Here is a 16,202-nt window from a genome sequence, read left to right on the forward strand (position 1 = left end):
AAAACAATAATAGATATAAAAGAGGAATCAGGTCATCTTATTTATTAAACACAGGGTATTAATGATGTTTTTATGAAATTTTATAATATATCAATCAGAATCCTTGAAGGATGGAGATAAAATAGATGAATATTTATCACAAATTATGTTGCCAGAATTAAATACTGAGGAGAAGATTGAATTAATAAATTATTTTACTGTTACAGAATTATATGACATATTGATGTCTTTACCAAATAATGAAGCTCCAGGGGAAGATAGTTTCTCTCCAGAATTTTACAAAGAATTTAAAGAGTCTTTGATCCCTATATGGGATTGTTGGATCAAATAAATGACTCCTGTGATTTAACAGAGTCGTTTAAAACAGCATTAATAATAGTTATTCCAAAAAAAGGAAGAATATTTTGCTTTAATCTTCATATTCTATATAATTATTGAATACAGATTATAAAATTTTGTCTAAATTAATAGCTAATAGATTAGCTAAATGTTTACCTAAATTGATTAATATGGACCAAACAGGTTTTTATCAAGAATATTGGTAATATTGTTAAGTTTTTAAGTTTATTAAATGTAGCTCAAAAAAGTAAAATGCCATCAGTAGCTTTGGCTTTAGATGCAGATAAAGCATTTGATAGATCAGAATGGGACTATTTATTTAAAGTATTGAAGGTTTTTGGAATTCCAGTAAATTTTATAAATTGAATAAGGGCATTATATAATCGCCCAAAGGCTAAAGTAGTTACAAAGAGACAAATATCAAAACCTTTTTTATTGGAAAGATCATCTAGACAGGGTTGTCCATTGTCACCTTTTTTATTTGCATTGGCCGTAGAACCTTTAGCAGAGGTGACAAGAAGAGATAATGACATTAAGGGCTTTAAGATAAAAGATAAAGATCATAAAATTAGACTTTTTGCAGATGATGTAATATATCTTACAAACCCTAAAATTTCACGAAACAAAGTAAATATATGTTTGGTGGAGTATGGGTTAATATCAGGTTATAAAGTAAATATTGATAAAAGTGAAGTGATGCCAATGATCGAGACTGATTATACTAAAGCTAAGAAAATGAAAAAATTTGAATGGCAGAAGGAGGCGATTAAATTTTTAGGAATCAATATTGATAAGAATTTGAATAATTTACTTAAATTAAATTATATACCTTTACTGAAGAAAATTAAAGAAGATTTAATAAGATGAAAGAAGTTACTGATTTCTTTAATAGGAAGGATAAATTATGTGAAGATGAATATTTTTCCTAGAATACAATACCTATTCCAATCATTACTAATTTCTGTACTAACAACGTTTTTTCAAGATTTAAATAAAAATGTAAGAAAATTCATTTGGTGAGACAAAATGCCTAGGATGGCATTGGAAAAATTAACATGGAAATATGATCAGGGGGACTACGAATGCCTAATCTTAAAAATGATTACCAAGCAGCTCAACTTAGATTTTTGTCTTCCTGTTATCAGATTAGTGAAAAGACAGCGTGGGTACAAATTGAAAAAAGTAAAATGGGGAAAATAATTCTGAACATCTTTTGTATAAATGACACAAAGAACTGTTGAAAGGGAAAATAGATACACCAATTTTGAAACATATACTTAAAGTATGGAATGGAATCCATGTAGAAAGAGGAATGAAGAATTATCAATTAGCTAGAATGTTATTAAAGCAAAATCCTTTAATTCCTTTTACAGTTAATTTTTTTTTTGTTATTTGGTATAACTGTGGAATAAAAAGGTAAAGGTTGTTTTTTTTACTTTTGACCAATTGAAAGACGAGTATAATATACCCAATAATACTATTTTTTTCTTATTATCAACTTAAATCATACTTAAAAAGAAAGTTGGGACTGAATTTTAGATTACCTGAACAAAGTCAATTTGAATATTTAATAACTGATACGTTTATCAAAAGAGTTTAATTTAAACTCTCTCATTGTCCTCATTAATCTTGTTACCAGTTTATGTGAACTTTTACTCTGTGAATCCAAAATGGTGCTGGAGTGTGGTGTCTTTTTGTAAGGTGCCTGGTTAGCACGATGAACAAAGATTTCCACTGCCTCTTTGTATGTGTGCCAATGAATAATTCAATCCAATAAGAGAAGGGAAAGCCGGGGGGGGGGGGGGGGGGGGGGAGGAGTAGAGTGGGTGGAAGGAAAGCAGGTTGGGGGGGGCAAGGTGAGCAGGTAGGCACGGATGGGGGAGATGAAAGCTGGGGCATTCAGTTTGGATATCATACCTCTGCTCAGTCTTGCTGAACGGATGGTAGGTACCAGCATTAACACATCACCCAAAATTTCAAGGTGCAGGTCTCGGATCTTTATCCTGTCCTGTGTGTCCCCCATGTACTCATCCAGAACGTGTTGAAATTCTTCCTCCGTTAGCTGCCCTCAGACGAGAACAGCACATTTAATCCAGCAGAAGGAATCCACCAGACAATGGTTACACAGACAATGCAGCAAGGAAACAGGCCATTTGGGCCATGATGTATGTGCCCAATTTGATTCTAAACCAGTCCCATCTGCCTGGGCTGCATTCCTCACTGCCTCTCCATTCTAATTCCCTGCCCGTTCATGTGTCTGTCTAAATGCCTCTTAAACTCAGCGGAGCACTGGAATTCTAGATCACTGCCAGGTTTTCTCCTTGCTTTTGACAGATCCACCTTTCAATCAGAGGCCTTCACTCTTTAGTCCCACCTCCCTCCAACAAAGCTTCCAGCTGTCACTGACTGGAAGGCATTGCACAGACAGTGTTGGCGACCTTGGTTCAAATCCAGGCTGTCTGTAAGGAGTTTGTATATTCTCCTATAATCTATGTAGTTTTTCTCCAGTTTCCTCCCACCATCCAAATGTACGGGGTTTGGGAGGTCAATTGGGTGGTACAGGTTTTATGGGTTTGGAGGACCCTCTACTGTACTATATCATTAAAATAAAAAAGAATTCTCTTCTATCTTGCGTAGGTGACGTAGAAATGGGAGTCGGTTGTTCCGCATTTAATTTACTCCACAATGTGATTCAATGATAAGCTCATCTCCCATTCCCACTACCATACTCTTGTGTGTCAAGAATACTTCCGCCTTAAGAAATTCAAAGACTGCACCTCCACCACCCTTTAAGAAAGTGTTTGAAACAGTCCCTGAGGGAAAGTATTTAAATTATGTCCTTAATTGTTCAATAAATAAGGGACATTTAAAGTTTCTTAGATTGGCACATGGATATAAGAAAAGTTGGAGGGTTTTGCTCAACTCTCCAGAGGTCCAGTCTCAGAAACCTGAGGGGCTCCATACAATATTTCAACACTGGATCAGAAATATCCTTCTCAAGATGATCTGTATTCTATTATACAAAGCATTGGTAATCCAGTATCAAACAATCCTGTTCTGTGGAGGCATCAGAATGTTTATTAATGTTGTATTAATGAGGACCCTGACATTGATCAGTTTGGTCTCTGCAGTCCCTGTCCATCCACCTATTGACAATCTTTCTTCCCCATCAAAACATCTGCCAGCTCACTGTGTTCCTGCCTCCACTCCTCTACATGAGGAGTTTTCAGATGGCTCTTTGAGGTTGTGCAATGGTACACACCTCCAACACCAGTCCTGATCAATGGAACAGTCACCCTCAGCATTATCACCCACTGTCACCATAAGGCACTGGCAGCTATCTCCAATATCTGTTTGAGGTTTAACAGACAGAAGAAGTTTGCAAGAATTAATTTCAAATGTCAGGTAATGGGATTGCATAGAAACTCACAAGTCGTGTGGCTCTGTTGATCTTTGCTGAGGTCTCCCGATCCATCCCTTCCTCCCAGCCTGGTGGATTAAAGATCTGTTGAATGAACACAACAGATAAAATTGAGGATCAGTATGTACAATGGCAGTTTATCGCAATACAGTCAGCTGACCATCCACCCCAGTAATGGGTGGTCCTGCAGTCAAAGGTGTTGATTGACAGCAAAGGGAAAAGTTTCCCATTATAGTGGTAGGTGGGACTCACAGCAGTATTTATTTAATTACAGTCTCAATAAGCAATAGGAAACAGAACTCCTGACAAAAACTGCAGCGAGTGCCGGACTCAGAGAAGTTTATTGTCATCTGGTTGTACAAGTACAACCTGACAAAACAGCATTCTCCGGTCCTCAGCGCAAAACACGAAGACACACAACCAGACATAAGACACATACAGATAAGCAATACATATGCCTGACAAGTATTCATACATACATACAAATAAATAAATAAATAGATAGATATGTTTTCATATATATGAGAGCTTTGTATGGTTAGTGTGTGCAGTTCCTTGAGTCATTCAGCATCCTCACTGCCTGTGGTAAGATGCTGTGCTCTCAACCTGGTGGTGCTGGCTCTGATACTCCTGTATCTCTGTCCCGACAGGAGTAGTGGAAAGATATAGTGTGCCGGATAACAATCCTGGTAGATCACTCAATGGTGGGGGTGGGGGGGGGGGGGGGGGCAGGGAGGGAGGAAGATGCCAGTGATCCTCTCTGTCACTCTTATGGTCCTGTGGATTGACCTCTGATCCATTTCTCTGCAGCCACCGTATCACACTGTGATGCAGCTGGCCAAGACACTCTCGAAAGAGCTCCTGTAGGTTGATATGATGGTGCCAGTAGTCCTGACTCAGCCCCAACAGCAGTCTGACTCGCAGCCCCGCCAGTGGCCTGACTTGCAGCCCCAACAATCTGACTCGCAGCCCCGCCAGTGGCCTGACTCGCAGCCCCGCCAGTGGCCTGACTCGCAGCCCCGCCAGTGGCCTGACTCGCAGCCCCGCCAGTGGCCTGACTCCCAGCCCCGCCAGTGGCCTGACTCCCAGCCCCGCCAGTGGCCTGACTCCCAGCCCCGCCAGTGGCCTGACTCCCAGCCCCGCCAGTGGCCTGACTCCCAGCCCCGCCAGTGGCCTGACTCCCAGCCCCGCCAGTGGCCTGACTCCCAGCCCCGCCAGAGGCCTGACTCCCAGCCCTGACAGTGGTTAGACAGACACTGAAATTGATTTCTTTAGCTCAGGGCTGGTGATCAGGACCAGCCCACCACATACTGGATATGGACACACAAGATACCACTTGACCCATTCCCCAAAAGTTCTGCTCGTCGTTCTCTCTCCAACATCCATCTAGAAGCCCAGTTTTCCTCAGAGTTTCCAATCAGCACTAACTAGTGTTTAACATTGTTCCCTCACAAACCCCCAGGGTTGTGATCCTAACAGGATAGCTTCCATGATCTACTTTGTAAAATCTTGTACATCTCAACACACACTTTGGAATTAGTCACATTGACAAATATTGTGAACCCAATACATCAGACAAAGAGAGGCTTCAATTGATCAGGAGTCACAAGATGGCAGATGCTGAAATCTGGATCTAAAACATAAGCTGCTTCCAATGATGTTGCCTGTCCTGCTGAGAGGGATGGATGGTGGACGTTTTGTTGAGCCCCTACATCAAGCTTATATTTAATCTTACCTTTGCAAGTATCCAGCCAACTTCATGATTATTGACTCCTAACAGGTACGGGACCACATTGACCTCTTTTGCCTCAAGGAGATGTTCAGCCTCTTTGGACAGGAAGCTCCCATCCACCACGATAGGTGCGAATGTCTTAAATGGAAACACCAAAAGGGAAGGTTAGTGCCAAAGGCACAGGCCATAAAAGTGTTCAGGCATTGTGGAGGATTGGGTGGGTGGGTGGGGGGGGCGGTGGGGATGGTCATAGAATCAAGAGAATCACTTCAGGAAAACTCAATGGTAACATTTTGGGCCGAATTCTTCCAGGAGTCCTGTAGGCAAGGCACAGGGAGAAAGATCTCAGGTCATCCTAAAACTGGCAAAAGCCCTTGGATTATTGTTGAAATATAGGACCTGCTGTGATGCCAATTTTGAGCACATCAAGATTTTACAATCATCTTTGTGATGAGGATCTACCAAAAGGTTTCGGTGATGGATGTATATCTCCCCTGCTGCGTAGAGAAGGCAGCCAACATACTGAAAGCCCCACTCCAGCTGGAACACACTCTCTTCTCCCTCCTCCCATCAGGAAGACTCAAGAGGGTGAAAGCATGCACCAACAGGCCAACAGTTTCTTCCCTGCAGCCATCAGGCTCCTAAACGAACCAACAACAATGCTCTCATGCTGCCCTTGCTTGGTGCTAATTTGATCTTCCTTTTCATTGTAATCCCATATTCTTAAATTGTACTCTTTACATGCGAGTATGACGGATAGAGATAATCTGTTAGAAGGCTACTTTGAAGATAAACCCTTCTAACTGTATTGGGTATTTTGTGACAAGTAAACATTTACCATATATACGCGTGTAATAATCGACTTCCCCCCGCCAAAAAAAAATTTTTGGCCCTCAAATTTTCCATACATCGCTTGTAAAATTGGACCTGCTTATTATTTAGCCTGGCCATCCACCCATCTGAGCTCCTGACGCCCTGAATGGTGCAGGTACTTGCAACAATCAAAAGTAGTATGTGTGTAATAATCGACCTTCTAAATCAGTGGTTCTCAACCTTTCTCTTTCCACTCACATCCCACTTTAAGTATTCCCTATGCCATAGGTGCTCTGCGATGAGTAAAGGATTGCTTAAGGTGGGATGTGGGTAGAAAGAAAAAGTTTGAAAACCACTATTTTAATCGTACCTCATTGACTCGTTATGTGCAGGATTTCAATAATGACAATTTTTCTCAAGCAAAATATTTCAGTAACAATTGGGTCCAGAACAGTGATTCTCAACCTGCTTTTCCCACTCACATACCCACCTTAAGCAATCCTTTACTCATCACAGAGCACCAATGGCATAGGGATTACTTTAAGTGGTATGTGAGTGGAAAGTAAAAGGTTGAGAACCACTGCTCTAAATTTTATCCGAAAATTGATCTTGAAACTACAACTATTACATGCATATGTATGTTAAACATTTTTACAAATATTGGCCAGGACAGTGGGTTGAATTGGTAGCATTGATCCTTTACAGTTAATTGACCTGCACCTGGACAATAGTCCCCTCGCATCCATGTACCTATCCAACCTTCCCTTAAAAGTTGAAATCAAACCTGCATCTATCACCTCGGCTGGCAGCTTGATCTAAACTCTCACCATTTTCTGAGTGAAGAAGGTCTTGCAGAGGGTGGTGGATGTATGGAAAGAGCTACCAGAGGAAATGGATTTACTGGATTAATAAGATAGTAATTTAGAATATCGTTGCTTACGTTTCTGTGAAGATGACGTTTTGAAATTGGGAAATACAAGAGCTTGGAAAGTGTCATCTATATTCTTATTCAAAGAAAAGTATGGAAAAAGCTACCAGAGGAAATGGAAGAGGCGAGGGCAGTTATCAGTGCATGCAAGGAAATGTTCAGAGAGATGTGAGGCAAACACTGGGAAATGGGACATGCTTCAATATAACCATCACATGGATGAGTCGGGTTGAAGGGTTTGCTTCCATGCTGTAAAACCTTGGGACCATGACGTGACAGCAGATATGGAAATTAAAACATTCATCAAATTAAGAGGTAAGAGAGTAGCTTGCACCTACATTGATCTTGGTGAGGTTCAGCATTTCTTCCTCCGACAGGTTCCGGAGACAACTGACGAACTTCAATGAAGTTTCCGTGCCACAGCCTGTCTTATTGGCGATCATCTACAGGAGCGTTGAGAGAAAGGACTGTGACTCAAGTGGATCAAAGACAGAAGAGACTGCAGAGTCTGGAGCATGCAACAAACTACAGAACGCCAGAAGAACTTAGCAGGTCAAGCAGCATCCATGGAAGCAAAAGGCGTGAGTTAATAGTACATCACTTGGCCTTAAGTCTCCACAGGGGTTGCTGGAGCCTGCTGAGTTCTTGCAGTGTTCTGTTGCTAAAGGACAGGTTTGCAACAGATCTTAATGAACTGATGCCATCTCACAAGATCTCCAGAACAGGAAGTGTGATCCTGCTTCCCATGTCCCTAGTGTGCTGAGAATTAAACAAAAAAGTCTGCTGGAGTCGAATGCAACACATGAAGGTGCTAGAGAAACTCAGCAGCAGGTCACGCAGTGTCCACAGGAAGTAAAGGGTAACCAATGTTTTGGGCATAGGGCCTATGTTGGGATCTGGAAAATCAGGCAGACGCCTGGATAAAAAATGTGGAGGGAGGTGGTTGACAGAGAGAAGGGAGGAAGGGGGAGGGGCAGGAGCACAGCTAACAGGTAAGAGGTCATAGGTGGATATAGATGGCAGTTTCCAAGCTCTCGTATTTCCCAATTTCAAAACAACTTCACAGAAACGTAAGCGACGATATTCCGAATTACTCTTATTAATCCAGTAAATCAAACTTCGTAATTTCAGCTGTAAATAACTTTAATTCATTGATAAAAGGAATAAACATTTTATATGAAAATCTCAATGCTAAGTTATTACTAAATGTTTATTCCTTTTATCAATGAATTAAAGCTATTTACAGCTGAAATTATGAAGTTTGATTTACTGGATTAATAAGATAGTAATTCAGAATATTGTCGTTATGTTTCTGTGAAGATGACGTTTTGAAATTGGGAAATACAAGAGCTTGGAAAGTGTCATTTATATTCTTATTCAAAGAGAAGTATGGAAAAAGCTACCAGAGGAAATGGAATAGGCGAGGGCAGTTACCAGAACACGCAAAGGAAATGTTCAGAGAGATGTGAGGCAAACACTGGGAAATGGAACCTGCTTAAATATAACCATCACATGGATGAGTTGGCTTGAAGGGTTTGCTTCCACGTTGTAAAACCTTGGGACCATGATGTGACAGCAGATATGGAAATTAAAACATTCATCAAATTAAGTCTCCAACTTTCCAGCATCTGCTTGTTTGCCTCATGTCTCATGTGGTGCCATTTGAATTCAATAAACCAGGAGAGAACAGGAGAAGGTGCTAAACATTGTGATCCTCTGTCAAGAGGGATAATGGGATGGAATTTGTTCATCGGGAATACATCTGATGAAATGTAATGGGTTAATTGGGAGTTCTACAGCCCAGTACAGGCCCTTGGCCTGACTTCACGCTGACTATCACACTCTGTAACATTAACTGTACCCTAATCCCACTTCACTCTGCCCACACTCCCATCAACTCCCCCGAACTCAACAGCAGCCAATTAACCTACTGACCTGCATGTCTTTGGGACGTGGGACAAAACAGGAGCAGCCAGGGGAAACCCACATGGAGAACCTGCGAACTCCACACAGACAGCCCCAGAGGTCAGGATCAAACCTGGCTGCCTGGCTTTGTGAACCAGTGACTTCACCTGCTGCACCGCTGTGTCACTGGGGACTGTAGTGGGTTGAGCAACTGGTCCTCTGCAGAGTTGGAGCAAATATTAGGACGAGGGGACTGGCCTCAAGATTCAGATTTTGGATGGAGATGAGGAGGAACTGCTTGTGTCCATTTATGGAAATCTCTGCCCAAGGAATCAGTAGAGGCTGCCTCATTACATGTATTTAAGACCCAGTTATCTAGATTTCTGCAGAGAAAGGGTTCTGGTGAACAGACCATGTGGAGCTGAATTCACAGCCAATCAACCATGTTATTGAAGGTGGAAAAGGCTCAACAGGCTGGATGGCCGACTCCTGCCTGTTTCTGATATTCTTCTGAACAAGTGAGAAGCTGCTCCAGTACAACTGAGACAGTAAACAATGGAGGTGGAGGCAAAATGTTTTGATCCCCTGGCACTGGACAGACTAAGAATTAATTGGAATCCATTAATTGGGGTCCTGTGGGATCAGAAAGAATGGGAAAAGATTTGGACCCTTGGGACTTGGGAGGGGGGGTGGGAATGGGAGAATGGGACAAGGTTTAGTCTCATGGGACTGGGAGAGGGATGGCAGGGTGGGATAAGGTCTCGTGGGACTGGGGTGGGGATGGGACAAGGCTTAGTCCCATAGGACTCGGGTGGGGAGGGGGTGGTGGAATGCAGGAGGATGGGACAGGGTTTGGGACTTACAGGGGTGGGCAGGGGAAAACACAGATTGCTCTAACGAGTTGCCCACATTGAAGGTAGATGAAAAATGTTGTCCATCCTGCACCTTTTCATACAAGGGTGTTACCAGTTCTCCGAGGTGGTTGCAATGAGTGGGAATGTTGCCGGTGGGAAGCTGAAGAATTCTGACTTCTGTACGTCTACTCACTTGAGTCGTTGCCTTGAGATCAGTGTTGATCAGACCTCTGATCAAAGAGGTGCCACTTTCCGAGATGGCTCTGTGGAACAATCCAGTTGCCAGTGGAGACACAAGCTGTGTAAAGAACAGGGGTGATGAGCTATGGCACCCTAGGAGCTCCTCCTTCTGGACTGTAGAACAACATAGGACAGTTTACAGCGATCTGGTGGAGATGGTTTTACTTGGACTCCAAGGTAAGAGGTGGTGGGGTTGGTGGGTGGTGGGAAAATCATAATACAGTAAAACCCCTATATCCAGAATTCAAGAAACTGGTAAAAAAAGAGGAAAATATCCAGGTTAAAAAATCCGGAAGTTTAAGATTGGTGCACCTTGCCGTTAGTTCACCAATTCACGTAACACGCAATCTCAAACAAACAGAAAATTCACTTATCCGGCATCTACCATTCTCCATTGGTGCCGGATACCAGGGTTTTACTGCGATAAAACAATAATCACGTATTCATGATGGATAAAAATGTAAATGTTGTAGACTCTGAAATCTTGAATGAACGAAGAGAAGCAGGAGGGGCTCAATAGGACAGGCAGCATCCATGGAGAGAGAGAGAGAGAGAGAGAGAGAGAGACTGTCACTCTCTAGTAAGAAGAGATAGATTGGGAGGGGTTGCAAGAGATGTGGGAAGGGGCATAAAGGTTTTGGGGTATTAGATAGAAGGGTAGGAGGTGGAAAGAGAGTGAGGGGGAGAGATCTCTGTTGTAGGAAGTTTGAGAGAAAAGGCAGACTGGGAGCTGGTGAGGGAGGGGCGGAAAAGGCGGAAGCAGATGGAGGTTACCCAAACATTCAGCGATAGTGCCGCAGGGTTTAAGGGTGCCCAGGAGGAACAGGACGTGTTGTTGGGTGAACTGGCGGGCTTTAGGGGAGAGGGAGCACACTGTGAGGAGCTGTGGTTAAATATCAGTTCAGATCTTGGCCACGCCACTCAACCACCTGCCGAATCAATGGGGTCAAACGTGGCATTTTGAGAGCAGAAAGCACACACTGGGCTGATATTCACAAGCAGGTATCCAGAGGTATTCAAGGTTATAAAGAGACACAGCAGGTTGGGGGATCTATTGGTCAAAGTTTACTGTCTCATAACAAGTACGAAACTGATAGCAAGAAGCTCAAACACAGGACCAGAGGCTCAGCATTGAGTATTTCACTGAAACGGGAGTTTATTCAGCCTGTTTACTGTGTCGGTCAAGCCTAATCCACTGCCACCTTGGACCTCCAGCCCCAAGATACTGACTCCTCTGGTACAATGTGGGAAGGGCTTCTCCCACTCTCACCCTTCAGACAGGAAACATCATCTCTCATTTCTTCACAAATCAATTCATCAATTTATTACAACCCATGCTGTGGTTTCCGAACCTTCTTAACCTGTGATCCAATTGTCCACGGTGATGTACTGCAGTCTGCACCGTGATGTACTGTGGTCTAACTGTCAACCATGACATATTGTGGTCTACACAGTGATGTACTATGGGCTACATGGTGATGTACCATGGTCTAACTGTCCATGGTGACATACTGCAGTCTGTCCACAGTGACGTGCTGCCGTCTACATGTTAACTATCCACGGTGTCATACTGTGGATGACACAATGATGTACCATGGTCTAACTCCACAGTGATGCACTGCGGTCTGCACCGTGATGTACTGTAGTCTAACTGTTAACGGTGACGTACTGTGGTCTACACGGTGACGTACTGCAGTCTAACTGTCCATGGTGACATACTATGGTCTACACGGTGACGTACTGTGATCTACATTGTGAGGTACTGCAGACTAACTGTCCATGGTGAGGTACTGTGCTCTACATGGTGATGTACTGTGGTCTACATGGTGACGTACTGCAGTCTAACTATCCATGGTGACATACTGTGGTCTACACTGTGATGTACTGTGGTCTACACGGTGATGTACTGTGGTCTACATGGTGATGTACTGTGGTCTACATGGTGACGTACTGCAGTCTAACTATCCATGGTGATGTACTGTGGTCTACACTGTGATGTACTGTGGTCTACATGGTGATGTACTGTGGTCTACATGGTGATGTACTGTGGTCTACATGGTGATGTACTGTGGTCTACATGGTGAGGTACTGTGGTCTACATGGTGATGTACTGTGGTCTACATGGTGAGGTACTGTGGTCTACATGGTGAGGTACTGTGGTCTACATGGTGAGGTACTGTGGTCTACATGGTGATGTACTGCAGTCTAACTATCCATGGTGACATACTGTGGTCTACACTGTGATGTACTGTGGTCTACATGGTGAGGTACTGTGGTCTACATGGTGAGGTACTGTGGTCTACATGGTGAGGTACTGTGGTCTACATGGTGAGGTACTGTGGTCTACATGGTGAGGTACTGTGGTCTACATGGTGATGTACCGTGGTCTACACTGTGACGTACTGCAGTCTAACTGTCCGTGGTGACGTACGTTAACTTGCTCTTATATTTTGTGCTTCAGCTCAAAGAACAGAACACAGTCCCAAATGAAACTATCTTAATGATCAGTTCTGGCTTTCTCTTCCTCCAAACACTTAGGACCAGAAACATCCTTTGCATTGTTGCACCTCCCTAGATACTATTTCTCCCACTTCTTTGGGACTAAGGCAAACCTTAACCATTCCTTTCTCAGCAGCATCCATGTACCAGACACGAGGAATACCACATAAACACTGTGCCAAGAATGCTGTGACAAGTGACTCATCTCTTTCCATCATTTTCAAGGTAGAGGGAGGAGTGTGATGGAATGATCTCCACTTCGTTGGCTGATGACATCTCCAACACCTTTCATGAAGCGTCACCGTCAGGACAGCTATTTGTTTGACACCCTCTGCCCACCACACCACATATTCACTCCTTACACTAATAGACCCTGGAGAACCTGCGACCTCTACCACATGGTCAAGGGCAGCAGACAGAAAGGAATTCTGGAGAGGTCCCAGAGGAATGGAAAGCAGCAAATGTAACGATGCTGAAGGAGGGAGAAAGCAGAAATTTGGAACAGGCAGGAAATCATCTGAAAGGAGGCAAGAGCAGGATATTTAGAAAAATTATAACGGGCAGCCCAGAGCATTGTTTACGAGAGGGGCAATGAGACAAGTTCAGGGGAAATGCTGCAAGCAGAGTTGTGGGTTCAATGTGGGGCATAGCAGATGTGGCAGGGTGTTCTGAAGAGGGCAGTCTGTGGAAACAGTGACCAACACAAAGTGGGACCAAGAGCTTACGAGCAGTGACACGCTGATTCCTCCAGCGGACTCCCCGAAAATGGTGACTGAGCTGGGGTCACCTCCAAAACTCTTGATGTTTCCTTGGATCCATTTCAGCGCTGCAATCTGATCCAACATTCCCAAGTTTGCTCGCAGGTGCTCGTCCCCCGTGCTGAAGGAGAAAGGCAGTGTGGTCAGGTGACAGATGGGAGGGGCTGGGGATTGAGGCAGCTTGGAGATCAGACCTCACTAGACGTCCCACACAGGATGGACACAGCTTGTCCTTGGCATTGGACTCTCCTTCCTGCCCTCAGACCTCTCCCTCTGACCCTTGGTCTTCATCCTCCCTCCGACCCTTGGTGGCCTCTCTTCCTCTGTCCCTTGGTCCCTTCCATCCGCCCCTTGGTCCCCTCGACCTCACCCTCCGCCCCTCAGTGTTTCTGAGGGTATTCAAAATTACTAATCATATCAGTATGCCCTGGGAGTCTGTGATGTGACAGTGTGGAGGGAGCCTCACTGTGTCTCACAGAGAATATATGATGGGACACTATGGAGGAAGCCTCATTCAGTGTCTGATCTGGGGGTGTGTGATGGGACAGAGTAGGGGGAGCTTCACTCAGTGTCAGAGCAGGGTGTAGGTGATGAGATTGGACGGTGTGGAGGGAGCGTCACTGAGTGTCAGAGCTGGGTGTGTGTGATGGGATGGTGTGGAGGGAGCTTCACTGAGTGTCAGAGCTGGGAGTGTTTGATGGAATGGGATGGTGTGGAGGGAGCTTCACTGAGTGTCAGAGCCAGGTGAGTTTAATGGGATAGGATGGTGTGGAGGGAGCCTCATTCTGTCCCATTTCTTGGGAATTAAGCAGTATATAGAAGGATGAGTTGAAAAACTGTACTGAGGAGAATGGGACCAGTTACCTGAGGAACCCGGGCACTCCCAGACGGTATTGGATCACCACCACCACCACATCCTCATAGGCTGCAAGGGCTGATCCATCATAGAATTTTCCGCTCCCCACCCAGAAGCCACCGCCGTGGATCCAGACCATGACCTGAGGTGAGACAGTAAGTGGTCACCATACTTTCCACCAGATCTCTGGTGTCCCAGCCACTGGCAATTTGCAGAGACACAACAAGTGATTTCTGCCTGTAACCGTCTGTTCTCAGTGCTGTGAGCAGTTGCTGTTGGAGCCTGTCCTGTGGTGGGATGGAAATTTTGGCCCTACCATATGGCGATGAGGTGGGATGGTTCCTTGTTCTCCACCCTGCACAGAATGAGCCAGTTGGAGAGACTGGGCAGCAGAGCTTTCTGGAACAATGTGGTTCCATAGTGCAACTTGGCAGAGCTATCCCAAGTGAGGAATGTGTTGAGGGCAACTTGGACCATCAAACACACCCTTCCTTTCATTGTCTCCATCTACAACTCCTACTGCCTTGGAAAAGCAGCCAATGTGTTACAGGGTCCATCCCACCTCGGCCTCACTCTCTTCATCCCTTCCCATCAGGAAGAAGATTCACAAGTGTGAGACAACACACCAGCAGATTCAAGGACGATTTCTCTCCCGCTGCTATGAGACTCCCGAATGAACTCACACCTTTGCTCCACCGCAACGGATCTCTCTATAACTCTGCATTTCTGTATTGTGCCTTTCTTGTACTAATGAATGGAACAGCTAATTGGTTTGCTCGTAAAGCAACCTCTATCACAGCATCTTAGTCCTTGTGACAATGAACCTGAACTTGAACAGAATCCAATTCTCTCAGCTGGGTTCAATTTCAGCTCTTTCCCTGCTCCAGAGAATGTGATATCCCCCCCTTTCCCTCCCTCTGCAGAAAGCTCAACTTTGAATCAAGATCTGATCCAAGAGAAGACTCATGGTTATAAATGAATGACATTTTGGTCATAAATTATGACTGATTAAACCAGTCTTCACTATCAAAGGAATGTCATCAATCTGTAACAACTCTGCAAATGGAACCAGTGTGTATCAGTCCCCAAACTAATGCCACTGTCCCACTCTCTCTTCTTGCATGAGCTTGTATGTGTCTGTCTCTCTCCATCTGTGTTTCTTGCACACATTGTACTAATTTTTCTGCATGTATGTCAGTTTGTGTTTTAATGTCTGATTGAGTGTGTCTGCGCCGTGCACGCCCACATCTTTCCTCAATATTTCACGAGTTGGGGCTTGAACACCACACACAGTACTCACGGAAAGCTTTGTCTTGGTATCGTGCGGTGGGACAGGGGTGAATACGTTCAGATACAGGCAATCCTCAGTGTACATCCTCAGGTTTGTCTCAATCTTCATGAAATCCGCCAACATGTCTTCCAGCAATGAATCTTGCAGGCACCTGGAATGTGGGAGAGACCAGGAGTGATGGGGAAAGACTGCTGACCCAAACACATGCGGCAATCAGGCAACTCATTCAGCAGGAGCTGCCAGTCAGGCTGCGTCTGCTCTCCCCGATGTTCAGAGGTCCAATGAACCTCCTGCACAATCCTGACTGCTGCACCTCCACGTTGCAAATCATTATTCCATTGCCAGGGCAGGACATTAGCCTGAGCCACCTGATCCTCACCTGAACAACAGCACCTCTAATACTGCTACACACCCTTGGTACTTTGTTCGGCCAGGATTTCATGCTCCGTCCATGGAGTGACGTCTCCATGGGTTTAATTCAATGGGAAATCATCTCAGGGGACAAAAGGCTATCTGACTGAGACTTCAGGTAATGGCCAATTGACAATCGCAGAGGATGGAGCATC

At 44.3% G+C, this 16,202-nt stretch overlaps 1 protein-coding gene across 1 annotated transcript in view; it reads right to left on the reverse strand.

Moving 5' to 3' along the window:
- ces2b (carboxylesterase 2b) overlaps nucleotides 1–16,202 on the reverse strand; it is a 74,953-nt gene that overhangs the window by 41,797 nt on the left and 16,954 nt on the right. Inside the window, exons 3-10 of the mRNA XM_069902016.1 lie at nucleotides 15,646–15,787; nucleotides 14,354–14,487; nucleotides 13,457–13,610; nucleotides 10,186–10,290; nucleotides 7,572–7,676; nucleotides 5,496–5,630; nucleotides 3,770–3,844; nucleotides 2,257–2,401 (exon numbers count right to left, since the gene is read on the reverse strand). Coding sequence (XP_069758117.1) covers nucleotides 2,257–2,401; nucleotides 3,770–3,844; nucleotides 5,496–5,630; nucleotides 7,572–7,676; nucleotides 10,186–10,290; nucleotides 13,457–13,610; nucleotides 14,354–14,487; nucleotides 15,646–15,787 — 995 coding nt within the window. The remainder of the gene's footprint in view (nucleotides 1–2,256; nucleotides 2,402–3,769; nucleotides 3,845–5,495; nucleotides 5,631–7,571; nucleotides 7,677–10,185; nucleotides 10,291–13,456; nucleotides 13,611–14,353; nucleotides 14,488–15,645; nucleotides 15,788–16,202) is intronic.

Source organism: Narcine bancroftii, chromosome 10, assembly GCF_036971445.1.
Source record: "Narcine bancroftii isolate sNarBan1 chromosome 10, sNarBan1.hap1, whole genome shotgun sequence".
In the NCBI taxonomy this organism is placed as follows: Eukaryota; Metazoa; Chordata; class Chondrichthyes; order Torpediniformes; family Narcinidae; genus Narcine; species Narcine bancroftii.